Source organism: Opisthocomus hoazin, chromosome 4, assembly GCF_030867145.1.
Source record: "Opisthocomus hoazin isolate bOpiHoa1 chromosome 4, bOpiHoa1.hap1, whole genome shotgun sequence".
Lineage (NCBI taxonomy): Eukaryota > Metazoa > Chordata > Aves > Opisthocomiformes > Opisthocomidae > Opisthocomus > Opisthocomus hoazin.
The window spans coordinates 94,121,099-94,144,660 of record NC_134417.1 but is presented as its reverse complement, the minus strand read 5'-3'; the positions used below and the strand labels follow the sequence as shown (position 1 = coordinate 94,144,660).

The 23,562-nt window shown below is 47.7% G+C and overlaps 1 protein-coding gene across 1 annotated transcript in view; it reads left to right on the top strand.

Annotated features, from left to right (window-relative positions):
• Positions 1-23,562, top strand: part of SMARCC1 (SWI/SNF related BAF chromatin remodeling complex subunit C1) — a 107,603-nt gene that overhangs the window by 5,749 nt on the left and 78,292 nt on the right. The window contains exons 2-6 of the mRNA XM_075419987.1: positions 3,686-3,805; positions 11,817-11,902; positions 15,781-15,862; positions 17,028-17,120; positions 21,451-21,520. Of these exons, the coding sequence (XP_075276102.1) occupies positions 3,686-3,805; positions 11,817-11,902; positions 15,781-15,862; positions 17,028-17,120; positions 21,451-21,520 (451 nt within the window). The remainder of the gene's footprint in view (positions 1-3,685; positions 3,806-11,816; positions 11,903-15,780; positions 15,863-17,027; positions 17,121-21,450; positions 21,521-23,562) is intronic.

Genomic DNA, 23,562 nt, shown 5'->3' with positions numbered 1-23,562 from the left:
CGTGCGCTGAAGGCGGGACGTGGTTTTGTCCTGGGTGCCCCGAACAAGCTGTGCGGCTCGATGGACTCCGTGGGTTGAGAGGTGGATTAGTGGAATTCCAAGTTGTTGGGCTGGTGATGGGGTTTTGTAGTTTTAAATGGTGGCTGTAGATACGGAATTGCTTTACACTTCTATTCCACTGCTAGCAGGAGCCATCAGTGCTTGCTGTCTTGTTGCATTTTATGCATTTTTTTGGTGCTTTATTAATTTAAAATACTGTGTTAAACTCGGTGCAAAAATCTTGAAGACTTTTAACCTGTACGAAAAAGCAAACGCAGCCGTACAGAGGTATTTCCCGTTAAATGAGTTATAACAGTTGTGAGGGTTTTTCTCTATTCAGTGTTGCCAGACTGGAGACCTTGTAGCTTCAGAGAAGATACGCAAAAGCTGCTTTTGTGTTTTTTTTTTATTAATCTTTCTGGAGTAAGCCTCATGCAAAACCAAAGGTGTGCTACAGCAACGTATTCTGCTGGGAAAAAATGGCATCTGTCGATCTGGGTACGTATTTCAAGTGCTGCGGCTGGGCGGGCGGGCGGTCTTCAGCAGCTGGGCTGACGCTGGAACCAGCAGCTTTGCTTTTCAACGTGATGCGTGTGGCATGCGAGCGTGCTGGCGACCAAAGCTGCCGTGGTATCCGAAACAGGATCGGTAAATCTGAAGTCTGGCGCTTGCTATGCTTTGTGCTTTGTGCAAGTCCTGAATCTGCGGTCTCGCAGGTACCGGTTTTGCCTGTACCTTTTAGTTGACGTTCGTTTGGTTGCATTATTATTATTTGCATAGCTGAACTAAAAGCTTAGAGGTTTTTTAGGACTTGTGTGTGGTCGTGGCACGAAGGTTGAACATGCAAAATGATGAGGGTTTTAGGGCTGTTAGCTGTGATACACTGCAGTGGCACACATCTTGGGTGCGATAGTCACATATTTTTAAAGTATACAAAACGTAAGATGAGATAAATCTGTTATTAACATCTATAAAAATATACAGCACTGTGCATTTTGATCATCATCCTTCTTGGTTTAGCAACCCTTAGGACCCTGATAAAGAGGCAAATTCAGCGATAGGGGTTTAAGTTTTATTCTGTGTCTCCCTGTGGGGGAATTTCAGCGCTTGTACCGGAGGCGAGAGGACAGCCAGCTTCCCGCTGGGCTGCGGCACCCCGTCGGGGGTGGGCTGGGCATTGAAGTGAAGATGCTGGATTAACTGGGGCATCCAAGCGAGTCACGTGCTCTGTTTTGCCATCCTGCCTAGGATCAGTAATCCCCACCAAAGACTGCTGAAACTGCTCGGGTGAATTCAGCTGCGACACACGGAGCTCCTAGACCAAAAATTGGAAAGCAAATAGTTGCTAGCTGAGAGGGCTAGAGGTTTTAAAAAGCCGAAGAGCAAAGGTCTTTATCTTCAGCTGGGTTTTAAGAGCAATAAAGACTGCCTGTTCTTGCTGCTTCGTATCTCTGTGGTGGCTGATGTGAACTGATAGGAGTTTTTAAGCAGATGAAGCGGTCACCGTCGCCCGCCTTTCATGGCGGGAGGGAGGAGGGCTGGGAAAAATACAGCTTTGGAAATTCAGCCTTCTGTTCTCTATAGGCTCAGATTTCTAGGTGAGGATTTGTACTCGGGGCAGGGCAGCTGAGGAGCCTTGCAGGTGTTTGTGCCCTTGGAGTTGCTAAGGTCTAGTTTCTCAGGTATGTCTGTCTGCCTCCTAACCGCTGCGGAAGGAACTTGCGTCTCGAGGTAGGCAGATACCGTGAAATTCCCGTGGAAAAGTCAGTGTCTTTGTAGTGTCTTCTGCTGTGTCAGTGGTGCTTTGAAAAGCTTCGTTAGATTTGATTATTTAACACCCTTACTTTAAACTTTTGAGGGTTCTGGCTCTCAAAATTTCTTTTAAAGGGGCTTTAGAGGAATCTGAGGGAAGAGCAAAGGCCTTGTGGTTCATAGCGTTACCCAGGTAAGTGACCCCAGGGCAGCTAATATTGCTCCGTATTCTCCATGAGCAAATAGTGTTTCTTCTACTCTGAGAAGTCTTCTGGCATGGCTTAGGCCTGTAGCTAGTGGTGTCCCTCCGGGGTCAGTACTGGGCCCAGTCTTGTTCAGCTTCTTCATCAATGACCTGGATGAAGAGTCAGAGCGTACCCTCAGCCAGTTTGCTGGTGACACAGAACTGGGAGGAGTGGTGGATGCACCGGCAGGCTGTGCTGCCATCCAGTGAGACCTGGACAGGCTGGAGAGTTGGGCAGAGAGGAACCTGATGAGGTTCAACCAGGGCAAGGGCAGGGTCCTGCCCCTGGGGAGGAACAGCCCCAGGCACCAGTCCAGGCTGGGGCTGAGCTGCTGGAGAGCAGCTCTGCGGAGAGGGACTGGGAGTGCTGGGGGACGACAGGGTGACCATGAGCCAGCAGCGTGCCCTGGCTGCCCAGAAGGCCAATGGTCTCCTGGGGTGCATTCAGAGGAGTGTGGGCAGCAGGGGGAGGGAGGGTCTCCTCCCCCTCTGCTCTGCCCCAGTGAGGCCCCAGCTGCAGTGCTGTGTCCAGTGCTGGGCTCCCCACTTCAAGAAAGATGAGGAGCCACTGGAGAGAGCCCAGCGCAGGGCTCCGAGGATGAGGAGGGGACTGGAGCATCTCTCCTAGGAGGAAAGGCTGAGGGAGCTGGGCTTGTTCAGCCTGGAGAAGAGAAGGCTGAGAGGGGACCTTGGAAATGCCTCTAAATATCTGCAGGGTGGGGGTCAGGAGGCTGGGGCCAGACTCTTTGCAGTGGTGCCCAGCGACAGGACAAGGGGCAACGGGCACAAACTGAAGCCGAGGAAGCTCCAGCTGAACCCGAGGAAGAACTTCTTCCCTCTGAGGGTGACGGAGCCCTGGCCCAGGCTGCCCAGAGGGGCTGGGGAGTCTCCTTCTCTGGAGATATTCCAGCCCCGCCTGGCCGCGGTGCTGTGCAGCCTGCTGTGGGTGACCCTGCTTGGGCAGGGGGTTGGGCTGGGTGACCCACAGAGGGCCCTTCCAACCCCTGATGTTCTGGGATTCTGTGTGATATGGTTAGGAGATTTCATCCAGTAAGTGAATGTGGAAACATTGGGAGTAATGAAAACTCGGAAGCCATGGAACTTTTTTATATTTCATGCTGGGATTTCCCCTTTCACGTGTATGCATTTTATTAGAAGTATAACCTTGGGAAATCTTGAGAATGTTGCAAAGCACTGCAGATCTAGTTGTCTGGATCAGTTTTTCTGTTTGTACGTGACGTGCTGTAGAGTACCAAATGGATGCTCTTAGGATTAATGTGTAGTAGTTGATTACAGAAGGAGCTTGTAAAGTTGCTGGAGAAAGCTTTGTGTATCTGTGGGCCAGAATTAGTCTGTTCCTGTATTAGGAACTGCAAATCAGATTGGAGTACTTAATCTGTAAATACTGGAAAACACCGGTGGCTATGATGAGCTGGGGATGATTCACAGATCTGTGCGGTATTTGAAGACCAAAGCTTGAAAAATGTTTGTGCTTGGTGTTCCTCCTGTGCACACCCCTGTCCTCCCAGCCACACCGTGAGCCTTAAAACTGTGCACTGTGGCCGACAAAGTGGTCTGGGGAATTAGTAAACCAGTCTTGATGTTTTATTATCCTCTGTCCCAAGTAAGCGTGTGGTTTTTGTCTTTCAGTACGTGCAAGCAGATGCTCCTACCAATAAAACACTGGCTGGGCTGGTGGTGCAGCTGCTGCAGTTCCAGGAAGATGCCTTTGGAAAACACGTCACCAATCCTGCCTTCACAAAGCTTCCTGTGAGTATCGGGGTTAACCCGCTGAAGTCTGGTCTTCCTCCGGTGTCGCCGGCCCGCGTCTGGGTGGTCGGGAGATCTGCGCTTGCTCTGAAGCTGTTGGTGCTGCGTCCTCTGGGAAGGGTGGAATAGCACACTCCTTAAAAGCAGATTTTCAGTGGGATACAGCTCATTTTCTATACGTTTGGAAGTGATTTTCTAAATATTTTGGAAAGGTTTTAAATTCTAGTAAAATTGTATGTATATTGTAAGTCAAATCTGTTTGGATCGGTGCATCCTGGGCTGACTGAATAACATGAGCTTTCCAAAGGAAACAACTTCCCACTGGGCATTTCTGTTGATTAAACTTCAAACTCGTAACGCTGTTAACGCTTGAAAAATGGCTTTACCGTGTTCTTTAGCAGCACGCAGTTACCTAACTGGTCTGAGATAGTTTTCCAGTCACTGAGTTTATTGGTGTACAGAAACAATATCAACATTGTAAGGGTTGCTTATTTAAAGTTCCACCTCAGCACATCTGTAGTGGTAGCACCCGAGTGATTGCGTGCAGAGATCAGTCCTGCTGTGCTTGGAACCTTGCCTGTCACCGAAAGGATCTCGTCCAGGGCGGCGTGAAGCCAAAACAGCTGAGAGAGAGGAGAGGGACGCAGCAGATGGTAAGGACGGAGTGACACAGGGATTTGGGCTGTGAAGGGCAAGGACTGCAGCGTGGTACCAGGCACCCAGTTGGCTGATTCCGGGTAGGATTTGTGGGCTAAGACAACTGTCGTAAACGTGTGTGACAGAGAGGAACCTGATGAGGTTCAACCAGGGCAAGTGCAGGGTCCTGCGCCTGGGGAGGAACAACCCCAGGCACCAGTCCAGGCTGGGGCGGAGCTGCTGGAGAGCAGCTCTGCGGAGAGGGACTGGGAGTGCTGGGGGACGACAGGGTGACCATGAGCCAGCAGCGTGCCCTGGCTGCCCAGAAGGCCAATGGTCTCCTGGGGTGCATTCAGAGGAGTGTGGGCAGCAGGGCGAGGGAGGGTCTCCTCCCCCTCTGCTCTGCCCCACTGAGGCCCCATCTGCAGTGCTGTGTCCAGTGCTGGGCTCCCCAGTTCAAGAAAGATGAGGAGCTACTGGAGAGAGCCCAGCGCAGGGCCCCGAGGATGAGGAGGGGACTGGAGCATCTCTCCTAGGAGGAGAGGCTGAGGGAGCTGGGCTTGTTCAGCCTGGAGAAGAGAAGGCTGAGAGGGGACCTTGGAAATGCCTCTAAATATCTGCAGGGTGGGGGTCAGGAGGCCGGGGCCAGACTCTTTGCAGTGGTGCCCAGTGACAGGACAAGGGGCAACGGGCACAAACTGAAGCAGAGGAAGCTCCAGCTGAACCCGAGGAAGAACTTCTTCCCTCTGAGGGTGACGGAGCCCTGGCCCAGGCTGCCCAGAGGGGCTGGGGAGTCTCCTTCTCTGGAGATATTCAAGACCCACCTGGACACGGTGCTGTGCAGCCTGCTGTGGGTGACCCTGCTTGGGCAGGGGGTTGGGCTGGGGGATCCCCAGAGGTCCCTTCCAACCCCTACCATTCTGTGGTTCTGTGATTGTGGGCATCAGCAGGAGGGTCTTTGCTTGTCTTTGCCACGGAATGCTTGCTAGGAGCCTAAGGTCATGCCAGGTAGGGTTCTGGTTGGATTTACATACCAAGTCGGAAATATTTGTAACTGATTACAATGCCATAAACTGAAGTTGTTCTGAAAACTGTTGAAAGTACTCCTATCTTCTTCGGTCCACCACTTACAGAATCTTTTATTATTTCGCGGTGATTTTTTTCCTCAGACGTTTTGCTTCTGTAGCCTGTGTTGTGAAGAGTGTGAATCCATGCCCGTTCTCTTCAGAAGAGGAGGTTTCCCGCTGACTTGGTCAGGCCTTGGACCAGGCTGGCCAAGGAGGTGGTGGAGTCCCCATGCCTGGAGGTGTTTAAAAAACGTGTGGATGTGGCACTTGGGGACATGGTTTAGTAGGAATGGTGGTGTTGGGTGGATGGTTGGACTCGATGATCTTAGAGGTCTTTTCCAACCCTAATAATTCTTATGATTCTACGATTCTACTTATTGGGTGAATCTCTCGGTGCTTAGGAACACGCAACAAAGCAGCACAAGGTGCTGTTTGAGAGGTGGCTCACAATCTCTTCCATTCTGATCGCCTGGTATCTCAGTGGTAATTAAAAGCTTTAGGGACAGAGGCGAGCGTTGTGGTGCTTTATTTTGATATAGTGGCGTAGACCATAAAACTACCCATATTCAACAAGTTGATAAACCACTTGAGTGCTCTCAAGCCTTAAATCAATTTGTCTTATCTTAAAAATGGGTAATAAAGATTTCAGTGGCGTTGTAAATGCGTTGTTCCTGTGTTTAACTATTCTTGCTGTTTCAAAGGTCTAATCTGATCAAATTTGCTCAGCTTGAGCTTACAGCAGTTGGAGCGCTCTGCTCTCGATCCCTTCCAACAGAGGACGACTCGTCAGTGCGTATTTATGTTGTTTTGACGGGAAAATGCAGTATGTGCTCTTAAGACGAGGTTAGCTTTCACTTTTTTAGACCTGTAATTCAAGATATTGTGTCAGGCTGCTAAGGAGGCTTTGTTGTTCTACCGTAGCACTTTCGAGATGTGCAGAGTGGTTCGGTTTTACAGGACCATGTCTGACCTGGAAAGAGAGGTGGGGTGCAGGGATGTCTCAAGTGCCACTGCTAATCTCCAAAAACATATTGAAAAGGTATCGCAGACTGCTGCTGAAAAGAAACTGAATGAAGCTACAAGAGGTTAAAAGTTTGTGCTTCTCTTGGTGACTGTTTGGTGTTGCCGTGTTCCTGGCACGGGAGGATCTGGAAGCTGAAGAGGAAGAGGTCCTGCTTGTGTGAAACAAAAAAAAAAACACCCAAGCCCTCAAAACTTTGAGTGCTGTGTACCTGCAGATGGCTGCAGAGTCCCCAGTTTGTGACTAGTGCTCAAACCACCGTCCCTGAAGGCTGCCGCTGGCTGTCGGTCCCTTGTGGGGTGCCGTTCTCCCCCAGAACCCGCTGCCATGTTCCCCTTACCAGCGCAGTTGGTTGGAGATGAAGTGCTGGCCTTGAGAACGGCGTTTGTTGCCAAACACAGGGACGTGGCTCAGCAGGAGCGCTTGCTGATGAGAACCTGTCGGACCAAGGTTCTCCTTGCAGCTCACGTCAGAGCCTTTATATTTATTTTCCAAGTACTCACCGGTGTACTCGCAGCCATTCCCTGAAGTGTCTGCCCTTCGGTGCCGGAGCGGTCGGTGACAAAGGGAAGCTGGTCTCTTCCAGCAGTGTTGGAGGTAACCCCTCGGACCCTGGCTGCATCTAAATCTCTGCACTATGTCTGTTGAAATAAAGTTCAAACATTTTAAGTGGATGAAATAGACCTTGCGTTTGAGAGAGGGTTGTTAATTTTGTGTTTAAGCTCCTGTTCCTGGCAAGGATGCCGTACAGTGCAGGATCTGAACAGCCTGAAGAACAGGAGGCTGAGAGGGGACCTAATAAATGTTTATAAATATCTCAAGGGTGGGTGTCAGGAGGATGGGGCCAGACTCTTTGCAGTGGTGCCCAGCGACAGGACAAGGGGCAACGGGCACAAACTGAAGCCGAGGAAGCTCCAGCTGAACCCGAGGAAGAACTTCTTCCCTCTGAGGGTGACGGAGCCCTGGCCCAGGCTGCCCAGAGGGGCTGGGGAGTCTCCTTCTCTGGAGATATTCCAGCCCCGCCTGGCCGCGGTGCTGTGCAGCCTGCTGTGGGTGACCCTGCTTGGGCAGGGGGTTGGGCTGGGTGACCCACAGAGGTCCCCTCCAACCCCCAGCATTCTGTGATGCTGTAGCCACTGCGATTCTGTAGCCCCTCGTGCTGCTGGGGACTGCTGGGTCGCTGAGCCCCTGCCAGGCTGCTGCAGAAAGGTGCGACCTTACCACGGGAAGGTTTAATGTGGGCTGCTGATGGGCGGCTTGATGGGGGCCAAGCCGCAGCAGCAGCCCCTGAACTTGAAGTAGGGAACTTTGGGGGGCAACAGCGGGACCAACAGCTTCCCAAAGCGCACGTGAGGTGGCTTCGCTGAGGAGATTTCGGTCAGTTGTGCGATGTGTTCGGCATGTCAGCAAAATGGGAAAGGTCGCTGCTGGATGACCACACGTGTGTAGGCCAGCTGGAGATCAGCAGCAGCGACCTGTGTACTAACGCTGCAGAAATGTTCTTTGCAGTGGGTCTTCTGGCTTCACGCTGAGATCTGTTTTTAGAGCAGCTAGCGTTTGCTTGCGTGTTTGCAAACCAACCCTGGTATCCTTGGAGCCAAGTCTTATGGCAATAAAATCATTTGGCGTGTTAAAATATTTTGTTTTAGTTCAAGCTTCTGAGCAGAGACTGCTCCCTCCGTGGAGGACTTCAGTTTGCTAAGAATAGTGCTGAAATGTGTGCAGCTTCTAAATCGGCCGGTCCCCATACGGCAGCTTTGAGCTCTCTTTATTACTTTCTGTGCACAGTAGGGCTCTGAACAGATGGTAGAGCAGGAGCAGCTCTGTTCTTGTGGAATCACAGAATCACAGAATAGTAGGGGTTGGAAGGGACCTCTGTGGGTCATCTAGTCCAACCCCCTGCCGAAGCAGGGTCACCCACAGCAGGCTGCACAGGACCTTGTCCAGGCGGGTCTTGAATATCTCCAGAGAAGGAGACTCCACAACCTCCCTGGGCAGCCTGTTCCAGGGCTCCGTCACCCTCAGAGGGAAGAAGTTCTTCCTCAAGTTCAGACGGAACTTCCAGTGCCTCAGTTTGTGCCCATTGCCCCTTGTCCTGTCACTGGGCACCACTGAAAAGAGCTTGGCCCCATCCTCCTGACACCCACCCTTCAGATATTTGTAGGCATTTATAAGGTCCCCTCGCAGCCTTCTCTTCTTCAGGCTGAACAAGCCCAATTCCCTCAGCCTCTCCTCGTAGGGGAGATGCTCCAGTCCCCTCACCATCCTTGTAGCCCTCCGCTGGACTCTTATGAAGGATCTTTTGGACGTTGTTCTTGGACACCGGTGCATTTGATATCTCACAGAACTGCTTTGCTTGCCGTCAGCAGCTCTGGAGCCAAGGCAGGCAATGTTTCGTTTGCATCCCCTGCTACCATTTTAGTTGCCTGGCTGCGGAACGGATTTGAAACGCTTGTCAGCAATGCAAAGACTGTCTGTCATTTGGTGTTCATTCTCTGTTAGCGAATATTCCTGAGGTGTAATGTAGTGGACTTCAAAGAAAATGACCTGTTGTGATCTAAAAGGTAAGGTAGAAGCTAGATGAGAAACATTCCTAATGTAAAAAAACTCTAGGAAGGCTCTTGTGTCTGTGCGGTGGCTCTGGCTTTGTGCTTGCTCTAGTGCCAGCAGAAGGCAGCTTGCAGAAAGACCTGGCGCCCCGTCATTAAACAGCTCCCCAAATTCTGCTCTGTGAGTTGCACGACTTCTTATTTTTACTGGGAAACACAAAATAGGCTGATCTTAGAATCATGGAATCACAGAATGGTTTGGGTTGGAAGTGACCTTGAAGATCACCTGATTCCAACCCCCCTGCCAGGAGCAGGGACCCCTTCCCACAGCCCAGGGTGCTCAGAGCTCCATCCAACCTGGCCTTGAGCACTGCCAGGGAGGGGGCAGCCACAGCTTCTCTGGGCAGCCTGGGCCAGGGCCTCACCACCCTCGTGGGGAAGAATTTCTTACTTCTACCTCATCTAAATCTGCCCTCTCTCAGCTTGAAGCCGTCACCCCTTGTCCCATCACTCCAGGCCCTTGTCACCAGCCCCTCTCCAGCTGTGTTGTCATCCCCCTTCCTTGTTAGTGCCAGGGTACCGACCTCAAGGCACAACGGACATCTCTGCTGGGTGATGGATCTGCCTCGTGTTGTCACTTCAGTTTATTGTTGTAACAACTTTCTTTAAATATATCTGAAGTTGGCTGGGAAATGGACCTGTTTGCCCAAATAAGCTTTTTTGAAAGTCCTCCTGATCCTTTTAAACTGGATATAAGGAAGAAATTTTTCACGCTGAAGGTGGTGAGGCCCTGGCCCGGGTTGCCCAGAGAGGTGGGAGATGCCCCATCCCTGGGAACATCCCAGGCCAGGCTGGACGGGGCTCGGAGCAGCCTGATCCACCTGAAGATGTCCCTGCTCGCTGCAGGGGGTTGGACTGGGTGGCCTCTAAAGGTCCTTTGCCACCCAAACCACGCCGTGATCCTGTGTATAAAAGTTGTTAAAAGCTGTTCAGTGCTGCAATTAATGGAAGTGTTCCAGTGTGGTCTTATTTGAGTGAATGTTTGTAGATGAATTTTTACATCTTACAAGAGGAGATAAATTGTTAATAATCCCTATTTGTGTTTCTGTGAAGTTGATTTATCAGTTATATTGGAAAGCTGTGACGAGAAGGCCTGGTGGGCAGAAACGTGGAGTTTTTCTTTGCTGTGTTGTCATGCCACGTGTTGTTTGCTTGGTCACTGGTTAGTTCAGCGCTGTTGCCTATTTTTCTGCTCCCTGCTCCAAATCCTGTATTGAGAACCTTGGATGCCTGGTGTGTCAGCACTCGGCGATTCGTACTTCTTCCAAGCGCATAGAAACATCCTGACCAGAGGTACTAGTGAAAGAGCAAAGATCATTCCAAACTCCAATTTGTCGGAAAAATCTGCCTTTCTGTGTCGGAACCAGTCCTGCTTTTTCAATGGCCTGTGAAGAGAATGGGTTTGGTGGGGCTCAGGAGAGCTTTACCGTCTGCTTGTGTTCCTGTTTGAGTGCTGGGGGACGACAGGGTGACCATGAGCCAGCAGCGTGCCCTGGCTGCCCAGAAGGCCAATGGTCTCCTGGGGTGCATCCAGAGGAGTGTGGGCAGCAGGGCGAGGGAGGGTCTCCTCCCCCTCTGCTCTGCCCCACTGAGGCCCCATCTGCAGTGCTGTGTCCAGTGCTGGGCTCCCCAGTTCAAGAAAGATGAGGAGCTGCTGGAGAGAGCCCAGCGCAGGGCTCCGAGGATGAGGAGGGGACTGGAGCATCTCTCCTAGGAGGAGAGGCTGAGGGAGCTGGGCTTGTTCAGCCTGGAGAAGAGAAGGCTGAGAGGGGACCTTGGAAATGCCTCTAAATATCTGCAGGGTGGGGGTCAGGAGGCCGGGGCCAAACTCTTTGCAGTGGTGCCCAGCGACAGGACAAGGGGCAACGGGCACAAACTGAAGCCGAGGAAGCTCCAGCTGAACCCGAGGAAGAACTTCTTCCCTCTGAGGGTGACGGAGCCCTGGCCCAGGCTGCCCAGAGGGGCTGGGGAGTCTCCTTCTCTGGAGATATTCCAGCCCCGCCTGGCCGCGGTGCTGTGCAGCCTGCTGTGGGTGACCCTGCTTGGGCAGGGGGCTGGGCTGGGTGACCCACAGAGGTCCTCTCCAGCCCCCAACATTCTGTGATTCTGTGTGATTGTGTGAATTGGGAGTACCTGTTCCCGAATATGCGACTCGGCTGTACCCTGCTCACAGCGATGGTGAAGAAGGCAGTTGGCTTTAGGGTTTTAGGGCAGATCTGCACAGTGACTTCTCCAGATCTTGACCAACTGCTCTTCGTTGGGGTGGAGGAGGTACGCGAGTGGAGAGCTGTAGGAGCCGTGGTGAATATGTTCATTTCTAATGGGATAGCTGCGATTTTGGGTTTGATTGGCTGTGAAGTGGATGTTCAGAGAGCAGTTCTGATTTCTGTTTTACAGCAGTGCGAGGGTTTTTTTGCAAGCTGCTGGCGTCGGGAGGGACTTGGAGCTTTCGGATGTGTTGGGTTCTGCTTGCAGACGTGAAGAATTCTGCTTAAACCAAATGCGTTTAATCTCTCAAAACATTCTTAAAGGAGAATTTAAAACTCCAAAAGCGATTCACCTGAAAATTACACTGTGCATTTGAGAAGTCAGGTGTCTGAAACGGATTTCTGTATTCATTTAACAGAATTATGTGAAGGTCACTGTCATTGGGGTTTCCCTTTTCTTTCTGGTTCTAGGCAAAGTGCTTCATGGATTTCAAAGCTGGAGGTACATTATGTCACATTCTTGGTGCTGCTTACAAATATAAGAATGAACAGGGCTGGTAAGTTTCTGTTTTGATTTCCACACCTTTTGCATGAAATTAAGCACATGAAACGCCTATGCCGACTACTTCCAGTTTAATACTTTCCGGAGAAATGGGCAGGCAAGAGAGTTGGAGATGGGAAGAGGAAATCTTTTCCTGTTTTGCTGATGGTAGCTTTTTTAAGACACACCCCCACACTTCTAAATTTAAAGAGAAGTTGTCCAAGTTTAAGGTCTTGAGCCTGTAGGTTGGGAGTTAATTATGAGCTGGAGACTTTTTTGTGACATTTATTTGCTGTGTGACTGAGCAAAGTAACCAGTATCTTAGAATTGTTATTTTCCATCTAGAAGAGGTAAATCTTTGTCACTGTGTTGAGTATAGGGTTTAGTTATAGCTGGGAAGATAATAAGCGTTGCATAGATACTAATAAATACTAAGTTTTCCATTGCTTATCAACCTCTATAAATAGGGAGTACAAGTAGTTGGAAACGCTGCCTGTGTAGCTGTTGACACTAATATTAAAACTACTCACGTGACACCCCAGTAGTGTCCTGACCTGTGTGTTTCTAAGCTGTAATCCTCTTTCCAAAACAGCAGTAGCATGGATTACTATATTTGAGAACATTGGAAAAAAACCTGAGGATGAAGAGTTGATAGATAGAAGTAAGCGGAGATTGGGTTTGTACGTGAATTTAATTGGTTTCTGGTCTGATGTTGTGCAGACCCATAACTGCACTGCTGGAATCCACTACGCTTCTGCTACCTGCCAGAGCAGATCAAAAGGCAAAAATCAAGTTGTTTTGGTGTGGTGGGTTGTTTTGGGGAGCTGTTTGTACTCGTACCAGCTAAACGGGTGTCTGAGGTGGATATATCGGAAAGCTGGTACGAGTAAGCTGCCGTCAGGTTTTTTCCTACCCCACTATTGCCAACGCCTGGGACACGCTGTGTGATTGTGGCGTTCTGTGTGGCCTGTCTTTGAGGAATGTCTTGCTACCTCTTTGCCTATAAGATAAAGGAGTTCAATGGCTCCAACTTCACGAATATTTAAACATTTCAAATTTTTCCAAACAAATTTAGTTTTCAGCTGTTGCAATTTGTCAGCAAAACTCCAATACGTGATTGCCTCCTCTCTTCTCCCTCTCTTGCTGATCCCTCAGAACTAGTGGTAGTGTCTTGTGTTTGTGCATGTGGGGTGTAGAGGGAAGTAATACTTGAATTTAACTCTGAGGATCAGACTTAGAGCTTGGAATGTATCCTTCACTGACTCAACCAAATAATATGTGGTGTTTTGCCTGAACTGTGATTTTTTTTTTTTCTTTTTTTACGGTATGCATTGTTGCTCTTGCTTAACCTGTTTGTGAATGATCTGTCTTATAGGAGAAGTACCTTTCCTCGTCATAATAGGTATGTCTGAAAAATGCACTTACCCAGTGCAGCTGGACATACCTTGTCTATCCCTGCAATTCCAATAGTTGTTTGCTAAAGCCTGCCAGAGGGTATCCGTTAAACTAAGGACAGGAGGAATTAGTACTGCTATTTTATCTAAAAGGGCAGCTTAAAAAAGTGCTGTTTCTGAATATATTGACATGCTTCTCTTAAAGGATGGGTTTCCAAAGCAGGCAAAAATCTGGGGCGTGTATAGCATTAAATGAATACATAATGCAGAGTTTAGGCAACCAAATGCAACAAATTTTGGTTAAACTTGAATGCCTTAAGTGTCTTTGTTTCATAGGTACTTCAGACTTTATTAGGTGTCTAGGAAAACAGGTTTGTGTTTGTTTATTTGGCATTTATCTTCCTTTACTTCCTTGAGACTGTTAGGTTTGAGAAGCAGAAGTTTTGAATACAGACTATGAAGCTGTCAATGGGTCAGTCCTGGAGCAGTGGCTTGATCTTGACTCCCAAAATCCTTGACTCCCAAAATCCTTGACTCCCAAAATCCTTGACTCTCAAAATCCTTGACTCCCCAAATCCTTGACTCCCAAAATCCTTGACTCCCAAAATCCTTGACTCCCAAAATCCTTGACTCCCAAAATCCTTGACTCCCAAAATCCTTGACTCTCAAAATCCTTGACTCCCAAAATCCTTGACTCCCAAAATCCTTGACTCCCAAAATCCTTGACTCTCAAAATCCTATGCGTTATAGGTATGAAATGATTTACTGGATCGTGTTGTGCGGTGAACTGACAGACGTATTAATGACTGGCCCTGCTTCTAGAAGTCAGTGTAAACCTTTCAGCATGCACAACACTATTTAAAGAGGACATAAATTTCTCTTAAAATTAAAAGACAATTCCAATAAATACGCCAGTGTGTTACCTTGAAGGCGTTTGCCAGGTCCGTAGTGTGAAGGAAGGAGCCCGCAGTACTGCTTTAGGAGAGAAGCCATCAGTGCTTGCGGTGCTGCCCAACACCACGGCGTATTTCCGCAGTACCGCCTGCGTGGGCAGCTTCTTTCTGAAAATGCTGGGGAGCCTCAAGTGAAGAAAAACGCAGTGGTCACAGCTGGAGTGTGTCTGTGTTTAATTTAGCAGTGTAATATTGATGTGATGCCGTCCTCGTGCGGTAATGGGGTTTGTGACTGAAACTCAGCGCTGCTTTGGTTTACCTTCATTGTATATTTATACACTTTAAAAATTGATTTGATGGAAAGAAGCATGTGTTTAAAAGAAACTGTCATTAAATATGGGCACAGGAATAAATTCTTGTATTTTAAGTCGGGGTGTTCACTTCAAGCGTGTCGGTCACTGCATGGTAATTACGTGCGTGGCTTTTTCAGCGGGTGAAGTGTACGGGGCACTTTTTATTTTCCACGCTGAAATCCCTCCTGCTGGTAGTGTCACTCCTGGACACCAGCTCAGCACTCCGCTTAAGGGTGTTTTCAGACCCTGGCAGCGGCTTTTTCCGAAACATGGGAGGTCCAGAAGCGCCCCAGAGGGTGTTTTACACCCGAGACTCAACAACCTGCTTACCTAAACATGTCGTCGTGCTTTGGGAAGGGCTGGGTTGTTGGGGGTCAGGCCCAAATCTGCCGCGGAGGCTCCCGTGGGAGAGCGCCGGTGCGGGTGCTGAGCTTGCCGAGGGGCTGGCGTGACTCCTGTTCTTGTCCCACCTCTCGGCTTCTTGGGGGTCGCATTCAAATTCTTGGTTTGAGTTGATTCGTCTGTGACTGCTGGGTATGGGTACGCTGCGGGAGGGTACAGCAGAAGACCTTTCGGGGCTCCTGGTTCTTCCCAGCAAAAAGTCTCAGATTTTGTGCTATGCCCCCCCATTTCTGATAAATCTGCGTTGTTATTTCGAGAATTTTGATTACTTTGTCAATGAAGTAGCAAACATTAAAGTACCAGAGTCCAGCAGAGGTGATCGTAGAATGCTTGCGTGGATTCTGAGCCCCCTGTGCGCTGGGGGGGTGGCCCGTTCGCAAAGACACGGATAATTTGGAAAATCTCAGGCAAACGAATTGCTGTGTTTTATCCTGGATTAGAATCTGGGACTGGTGGATGGTGCAACTAGAAGTAAGAGAAACGCCAGAGCTCGTTCATGAATTTTCTCATCTAGTTGTTGGAATCCATCAGGAGCATTCGATAATGTTTCTGTTTAATGACCCTCTGTGACCGTAGTGGAACACACAACGCTTCTACAGGGTTTTGTTGGACAATGTCAACCTTCATTTTTCCTGAACATTTCACGCATCAGTTGCGTTTTGTTGATTTGATTCACTGTGATTTTTCTTGCTTTTGAGGGCTGCCAAGCGAAGCCAAAATATTTGTGAATGTGCTGTAAAGGTTCTTATGTAGCCACCATGATAAACTGTTTTTATGTGGAATGTGAAAGATTCTTGACTGCTGAATGGAGAAGAGTTGAATTTAATATTTTTGAATCATTTTCTTGAACAGGCGAAGGTTTGACCTGCAGAATCCATCCCGAATGGATCGAAACGTGGAGATGTTCATGAACATTGAGAAAACACTAGTGCAGGCAAGCAACTCGTGTACAAAACTGTGTGTGTTCCGGTGCTCGGGGAAGGGATTCGCTGGTGTGCTTGTGTCCCTCAGCTGTGACCCGCTGAAGAGTTTCATCATGGATTTCTGTAGGAATATTACACACTTCCCTCCCTCTCCCACCCATCACAATCCCATGTTATCACTTGGAAAGTTCAGGGCTGTTTCACTGGTGTGTTGTGGATCTGCCTAGGGTGAGGAAAAGCTGTTTGTAAGGTAGGAGAAAGCATCCGGAGCGTCTGCGTCTTCCTGCGAAGGAAGCTCCCGTAGGACCGAGTCACTGGTTCGGTACGGAGCCGTTCAGTTGCTGGCTTTCTTCAGGCTTTCAGCTTGGTAGGAGTTTGACTTTTTTCTGGGCTGGGGTACATTTTAAACTCTCTGGCTTGCTGTGTCGAACAAGTTACTGCCAGAAGAGAGCAGATAATCGCTGTGTGGAATCTACGTTGAAGTTAATTGTGAATAACGGATTTTTTTTTTTCCCCCAAACTCTGAAACCAAGCTCAGTGTTTAATGTAGTGAAGACATAACTTTCAGGTTCTTGTGAAAAATGGGAATAGGAGGGACAGCAGAAAGAAACAATACTCTTATGATAAAAAACTATTGCCACTGGATGGTGGTTTCAGTACGTAACAGTACGTGTTAAAACCCCAAGCGAAAGGGATGTCTACCTCCAGATATCACAGGAATGCTTGAATCTGCCTGTCAGTGCAACGGGGCAGATTCACGTCTGGAAGTTGACACGCTGGGGACTTATTCCCTTTCAAGCAAAGTCTTCCAGAGCCTGTCAAAAATGTTGACATCAAAGACATGGTTTCCAGTGAAGATGTTGTTGGGGAAGCTGGAACGTGAGAACAGCTGCGTTGGGTCACGTTCGCTTTATCCGTGACGACGTCTCTGACAGAGCTACGAGCAGATCTGCAGAGAGCAGAAGGAAACCCAGCGTCAGACTTTGGCGGGGAGGCGTGCGGAGGAAACACTGCTGTCAGGGGGGGTTCTAGAGCGAGAGTTCGTGTGCCCTGTCACAAGCTGCTGCGTGCTCCTTTTGAGATTTTTCAGGCATTAGTGATGTTAATAGGAATTTTTGGATTTATGTCACAGATGGGCTACTAATTTCTGATTTAATTTCTTGTTCTCCCCTCTAGAACAACTGTCTGAGCAGACCGACCATCTACCTCATTCCAGATATAGAACTGAAGTTGGCTAATAAATTGAAGGACATTGTCAAACGTCACCAGGTAAGTGTTAAACAGCGTATCTTACAGCAACTGTTGGGTCCGTTGTAAGGTAAAATGTGTTTGCCAGACTTCCCCGTATCGGTTACGCCTGGGTTGTGCCTGATGACACAAGGCAGCAGCAGCAGCAAGACACCTCAGAAGTTCATCGTCTGTAAAACGTGATTAGGAGTTATGCTCACGTGGAGCTTGAATCAGAACTCTGTTCTAAAAGTAAATCTGAAATTGCTGCAAGGTGAAGGGTAGGTATTTGTGTCTCGGTGAGCTGGCTGCGGGCCCCAGCTGATTTAATGTTGAATACCTGCTGAGATAAAGCAGAAGCTCACTGTCTGGCCAAGTCTGGGACCAGAGAGAAGGCAGTGTGCAGTACAGCTGTTCCAGATGTGTGGAGACAGCATAAAGAAGCTTTACTCTTAAAATGATCGCTACCTTTTTTGCTTTATTTTACTTTTTTCTCGCTTGTGCTGAACAGAACACAAGCAACAACGATCTCTTGCTTATTAGGTAGTCAGCGAATTTCCCAGAGTCAACATCTTGCCGTCGTAATTTAATATACTAAGTGATGAATTGAAGACAATTAATTGCTTCATCTCTTAAAAATGTAAATAGTCCTTTCACTTGCGCTAAGAGAAACATCCTGGAATGTGAACCCTAGATGGTCTGATAGCCTTTGGTGTTAATGATGGTTCATGGCTGTAGCCAAAGGAAACTCTTTCTTTTCCAGATCCAACCTATTTCCTGTGCTGTGGTTATGAACCATCGTATCGGCTTCAGCTGTGTAATTTTTCACAGATCACTCTTAATTGTTCAGCTGATTCAGGATGCTTGTTATTGCTTAAATTAGAGTTAATGATTCCATTTTCCTTTCATAAAGGATTTCTAATAGTGAACTCCAAGCACGCTATATCCATGAATGATTTAAGGGACGCAGCTTTGTCTCTAAAGCAATGTGAAGAACTGAAAACAGAAAATGTCCCTAATTCTGCTCTTTGGGCTTTCTTCCTTTGCCCTACCTCAAAATTCTCATCTTGTATTTATGTTGCTACCAGTGCTTGCTCAGTGTCTTGAGTTTTGTTTTTTACCAGTTGCTGTTGTCTGCCCTCTGCCCCATCCCCAGTACCTGTAGCTCCCTCCGCTCTGGCGTTCCCAAGTCCTCTCTGCTCTGCCTGCAGCCCGTGCAGAAGAACTGCCCATCTCTTGTCCCAGCACAGCGCTAGCGTGATCTCCAGGCTGGCAAAAAGAAGTGTCCGTAAGGTCTTTGTTCTCTCTGCGGATGAAGATGATGTTGTTCTTCCCAGTGGGCAAACTCTCTGATTTTCTTTGTAAACGTGGAGGATTCTTCTGAGAAGAGCCAGAATGATAATTTAGGAACTTGAAAGCAGGCAATGAGTGAGATTTAGCATTTGTATCTGTCTGCTTCCATGAATTGCTTAGCTGGTAGAGAACTCTTCCATCTCGTTAGGTCTTCGGCTTCCAGTCGCGCTCAGTTTAGCAGAGGCAGGAAATGCACCTTACAATCTGTTTACATCTTTCAGAAAGCTGTTTTAATGTAACATTATCCATCCCTTTCTTTTCAGTCAAGATGGCACCTAAGAGAGATTTCCTGCTTATCTGTGGTGCGTTGGGTTTTTTAAAGCTGCATAGGAAACAGTTGAAACTCACTGGTCTGATTCACAAAGCTCAGACTAGATATCTAGAAGAGCATCTTTAGCTCATAGGGAAGGGATAATTTCCATTATTGTTCCTTAAACTCTTTGCAGGTTCTCCATTCATGCCAGGGCTCCTTCCCTTAGAATGCTTTTAATTTCTTCTTACTTTCCACCTTTCTTTTTTGCTGTTGCTCAGAGCACCTCGTCTCTCTTTACCCACTTCTGTGAACTCTTGTTGGTGTAGGAACTCTTGCCCTTCAGCCCCTGACGCTGGAGTAGTCTCCAAATATTGTGACCATAATGCAGTGCATCTTCATGTTTTTTTTTAATTTTCCTCCTTTTGATGCCATCTTCCAAAGAAGTTGTTCGCATATTGTTGGCTGTAACCTGTCCCGTGTGTTCCTAAGTCCTTTAAATAAATCTGTCAAGTATTTATGGAATGTAAATTTTGAAGAACATTTTCATACAAACAGTTCCAAAACATAACTCCTCTGTGGAAGAGTCTGCAGTCTGTGAATTTCTGCTGTCCTTGGAGATGACTCTTCGCATATGGAGACTGGAGGTGTCTCTGCAGCACGTGGGAGAATCCTTGTGGCCCTCCATGTGAGGGAAGGACAGGATTTGCTTGACTGGCCACACTAAGCAGGGTTCTACATTTATTTATCGTAGAATACCAGGTTGGAAGGGACCTCGGGAATCTTCTGGTCCAACCTTTCTTGGCAAAAGCACGGTCTAGGCAGGGTGGCCCAGCAACCTGTCCAGCCGAATCTGAAGTGTCCAACATTGGGGAATCCACCACTTCCTTCTATTGAGCTTGTTGTCCACCAGGACCCCCAGGTTCTTTTCCACCGAGCTGCTCCCCAGCCGGGTAGATCCCAGCCTGTGCCGTGCTCCTGGATTGTGTTTTCCCAGGTGCAAGACCTTAAGTTTGTCTTTGTAGAACTTCCTGACGTTCTTGTTAGCCTGCTCTTCCAGCCTGTCCATGTCTTGCTGCAGGGTGGCTCTCCCTTCTGAAGTGTCCACTTCCCCGCTGAGTTTGATATCATTGGCAAACTTCACAGAATCACAGAATGTTTGTGGTTGGCAGGGCCCTCTGTGGGTCACCCAGCCCAACCCCCTGCCCAAGCAGGGTCACCCACAGCAGGCTGCACAGCACCGCGGCCAGGCGGGGCTTGAATATCTCCAGAGAAGGAGACTCCCCAGCCTCCCTGGGCAGCCTGGGCCAGGGCTCCATCACCCTCAGAGGGAAGAAGTTCTTCCTCGGGTTCAGCTGGAGCTTCCTCTGCTTCAGTTTGTGCCCGTTGCCCCTTGTCCTGTCGCTGGGCACCACTGGGAAGAGTCTGGCCCCGGCCTCCTGACCCCCACCCTGCAGATATTTAGAGGCATTTCCAAGGTCCCCTCTCAGCCTTCTCTTCTCCAGGCTGAACAAGCCCAGCTCCCTCAGCCTCTCCTCGTAGGAGAGATGCTCCAGTCCCCTCCTCATCCTCGGAGCCCTGCGCTGGGCTCTCTCCAGTAGCTCCTCATCTTTCTTGAAGTGGGGAGCCCAGCACTGGACCCAGCACTGCAGATGGGGCCTCAGTGGGGCAGAGCAGAGGGGGAGGAGACCCTCCCTGGCCCTGCTGCCCACACTCCTCTGAATGCACCCCAGGAGACCATTGGCCTTCTGGGCAGCCAGGGCACGCTGCTGGCTCATGGTCACCCTGTCGTCCCCCAGCACTCCCAGTCCCTCTCCGCAGAGCTGCTCTCCAGCAGCTCAGCCCCAGCCTGGACTGGTGCCTGGGGTACACTTGATCCCATCATCCAGATCACTTATGAAGATACTAAACATCATTGGGCCCAATATTGATCCCTGGGGGACACTACCTGAGACAAGTTGCCAGTTTAACAGGTTGAACAGGTATCTAGTTGTGTAGTAGAATTTTTTTTCACGATGATGGAGGTCCAGTAGGAATATAATTATGGCCTGTACCCAGATATAGAGAAGTTGTACCACTGTTTCTGGCATCTCCGTAAGCGTGAGAAGTACGTCTGTTGCTTCTCGTATGTCGAGAGAATGGTGTCCTAAACCAGTAAGAAGAAAAAGTATTCTTGTGTTTGATTATTTGACAAACAGTGGTATCATGTTAGTGTATTTCTGATTTATTCCCTTTGTTCTATGATTTAGGAGGCTTTTTTTGAAAGAATGGGTGCTTAGTCTGCCTCTTGACATGCAGCCTTTCTCGAATATTAAGGATGTCCTATTCAAGGCAGCCATTTCTAGTGAAGTTTCTCGTAGACTTTATTTTACATAAATTGTCATGTTTAAAAATTGTTTTGGACCAAAATGTCTGCTTAGTGGAAAAAAGCTGCAGATACATTTTTACAAAATATTCACCAATAGATTTGGATGAATTGATAGTTGCACAATTTCCAGGGAGAATTGGGGCAGAAGGAACTAGGAGGAGGAAGAATTTGAGATGAAAAGAGCAAGAGAAAGAGATGACAGAGCAGTTTGGCAGCAGTCTTAAAATGATTGCCTTTTTCTGCCTTTTATAGGGGTGGTATTCTTTGTAGCTGCGTTGAAGTTAGCTGTGAATGTTTCTAGGTTGCATGGGGTGTGGGTAAAAAGAAGCAATCAGAAAGTTTGGGGGAATGTGTTGAAGGTTTCTCAGGCAGTTTCTTCTTTTCCTCCACGTTTCCTACAGGGAACAGTAACTGAAGAGAAGTCAAAGGCTACCCACCACGTTTATCCAAGTCCTACCTCAACGGATGATGGTAAAGTGCTTTTCCAATTATCAAGTGGAAATAGTCCTGTAACTAAATTTAGTTAGCGCTGATGGGAGCTTTCACATGGACACAGAATGTTCCTAGCCTGCTCCTGAGAGCCACAGGAAAAGTATTTCTAGGAGTAACAACTCCAAATAATATCACTGCGTCCTGCTTCTGACCATTGGGTGTAACACATTTTTAGCTGATGCAGCATTTTCAGATGAACGTGTGTAACACTGGCTGCTCTTCAGTGGTTGTGTTAGAAATTGAGGTATTATTTATTGCTGAATGCAGACAGATGTTTTGTTAGTCCCAGATAACTTGCAGGCTGAAGGGAAGCAGAACTACGACTCTGGAGGAACTTAAAGAAGTCAACTTGGGTTTAAATTTTAAAGGAAGGATAGTGAAAGTAGAGGGCTTGAAACTAAAGTTTCCATTAAGTTTTTTCTTCTGTTGCTTCCTTCGTGTCCCCCAGTGTGTAAGGATAGATCAAAATGTGGAGTGAAACATTATTACGAATCAACTAGATGTAGGAAAGGTAGCATAGGTGCTAAAGTGAGAATCAGGAAGCTTTTTGCTGTGTTTTCACCTTTGCAGGTGATAGGCTGGGAATGCTGGTGCGTAGCACTGCGTGCCATTTGGCAGGGCGGATATCGTGACGAGCAGACCTGATAAATTGAAATTGCTGGCTTTATTGTAACGCAGTCTGCCTCTATAGAAAGTACTGAAATTCTAGAAGAGCAAGTGAACGGCTGCATCCTTCAGCAAATAGCAAAAAAAGAGAAAAACTACGCTTAATTTTATTATCTTAAATACATTTAATTATCTGGTGGATCGTTGCTGAGCTTTGCTGTTTCTGATACGCCCTGGCATCTGATGGCCAGCCACTAGATGGAAGCCTCCTCTTCTGCGTAGGAGCCATCCTGACTTGGGTGTCCTTTGGTGCTTGTCTGGGTTCTGTGCTTCTAACAGCCTGCCTAGCCACAGGCTTGTGTTTATTTTTAACCCTTAACTTAAAGTCCTGATTAGCACCACTGTGAAAAAGGAAAGTTGGAATCCGAGTTTTGTTAGACTCTGGGAAGCTTTTTATTAAAGTGTGTTTCACCACCAGCCCCTGCCTCGACATTCTTCCTTCAAAATTTGATTCCTTCAAAACTTACTGTTTTTTTTAAAGACCCGTGAGAGTAGAATTTGGTACTGGCAAGAAGAGTCTTTTGAAATAAATATAAATCAATAGAAGAAGTCTTTTGAAATAAATATAAATCAATAGAAGGAGTGTTTTGAAATAAATATAAATCAATAGAAGGAGTCTTTTGAAATAAATATAAATCAGTAGAAGGAGTCTTTTGAAATAAGTATAAATCAATAGAAGAAGTCTTTTGAAATAAGTATAAATCAATAGAAGAAGTCTTTTGAAATAAATATAAATCAATAGAAGAAGTCTTTTGAAATAAGTATAAATCAATAGAAGAAGTCTTTTGAAATAAGTATAAATCAATAGAAGAAGTCTTTTGAAATAAATATAAATCGAAGAAGTCTTTTGAAATAAATATAAATCAATAGAAGAAGTCTTTTGAAATAAATATAAATCAATAGAAGAAGTCTTTTGAAATAAATATAAATCAATAGAAGGAGTCTTTTGAAATAAATATAAATCAATAGAAGAAGTTAATGAGGGGATTCAGGTGTCTAACAAGGATACAAAGAGACAGAGGGCAAATATTTACCACTTCACAGGAAAGCAGTTTGGCAGAAGTTCAATCTTTTTGTTTGTACAGAGATTAAGTAAAATTGACAGGTTGGAGCGTGTCTCTCTCCCCGTGTTATTTCTGCTGTCTTTACGGAATGTCCTCTTGGAGGGTTGGCTCTGTCCCAGTCCGAGTTCCAGGCCCAACCGGCCAAGGGCTCTGGGAGATGGGACGGGGCGCGATGGGCTGGCACAGAGGGTGCTGCCGTCTGCCAGCCCCAACTGCCTCTTGCTTCTGTTGAGAGGCCTCCCTGGATGTTAACCTTGTGTTAGGGTGTGAATGTGTGTGGCGAAGGGAGGA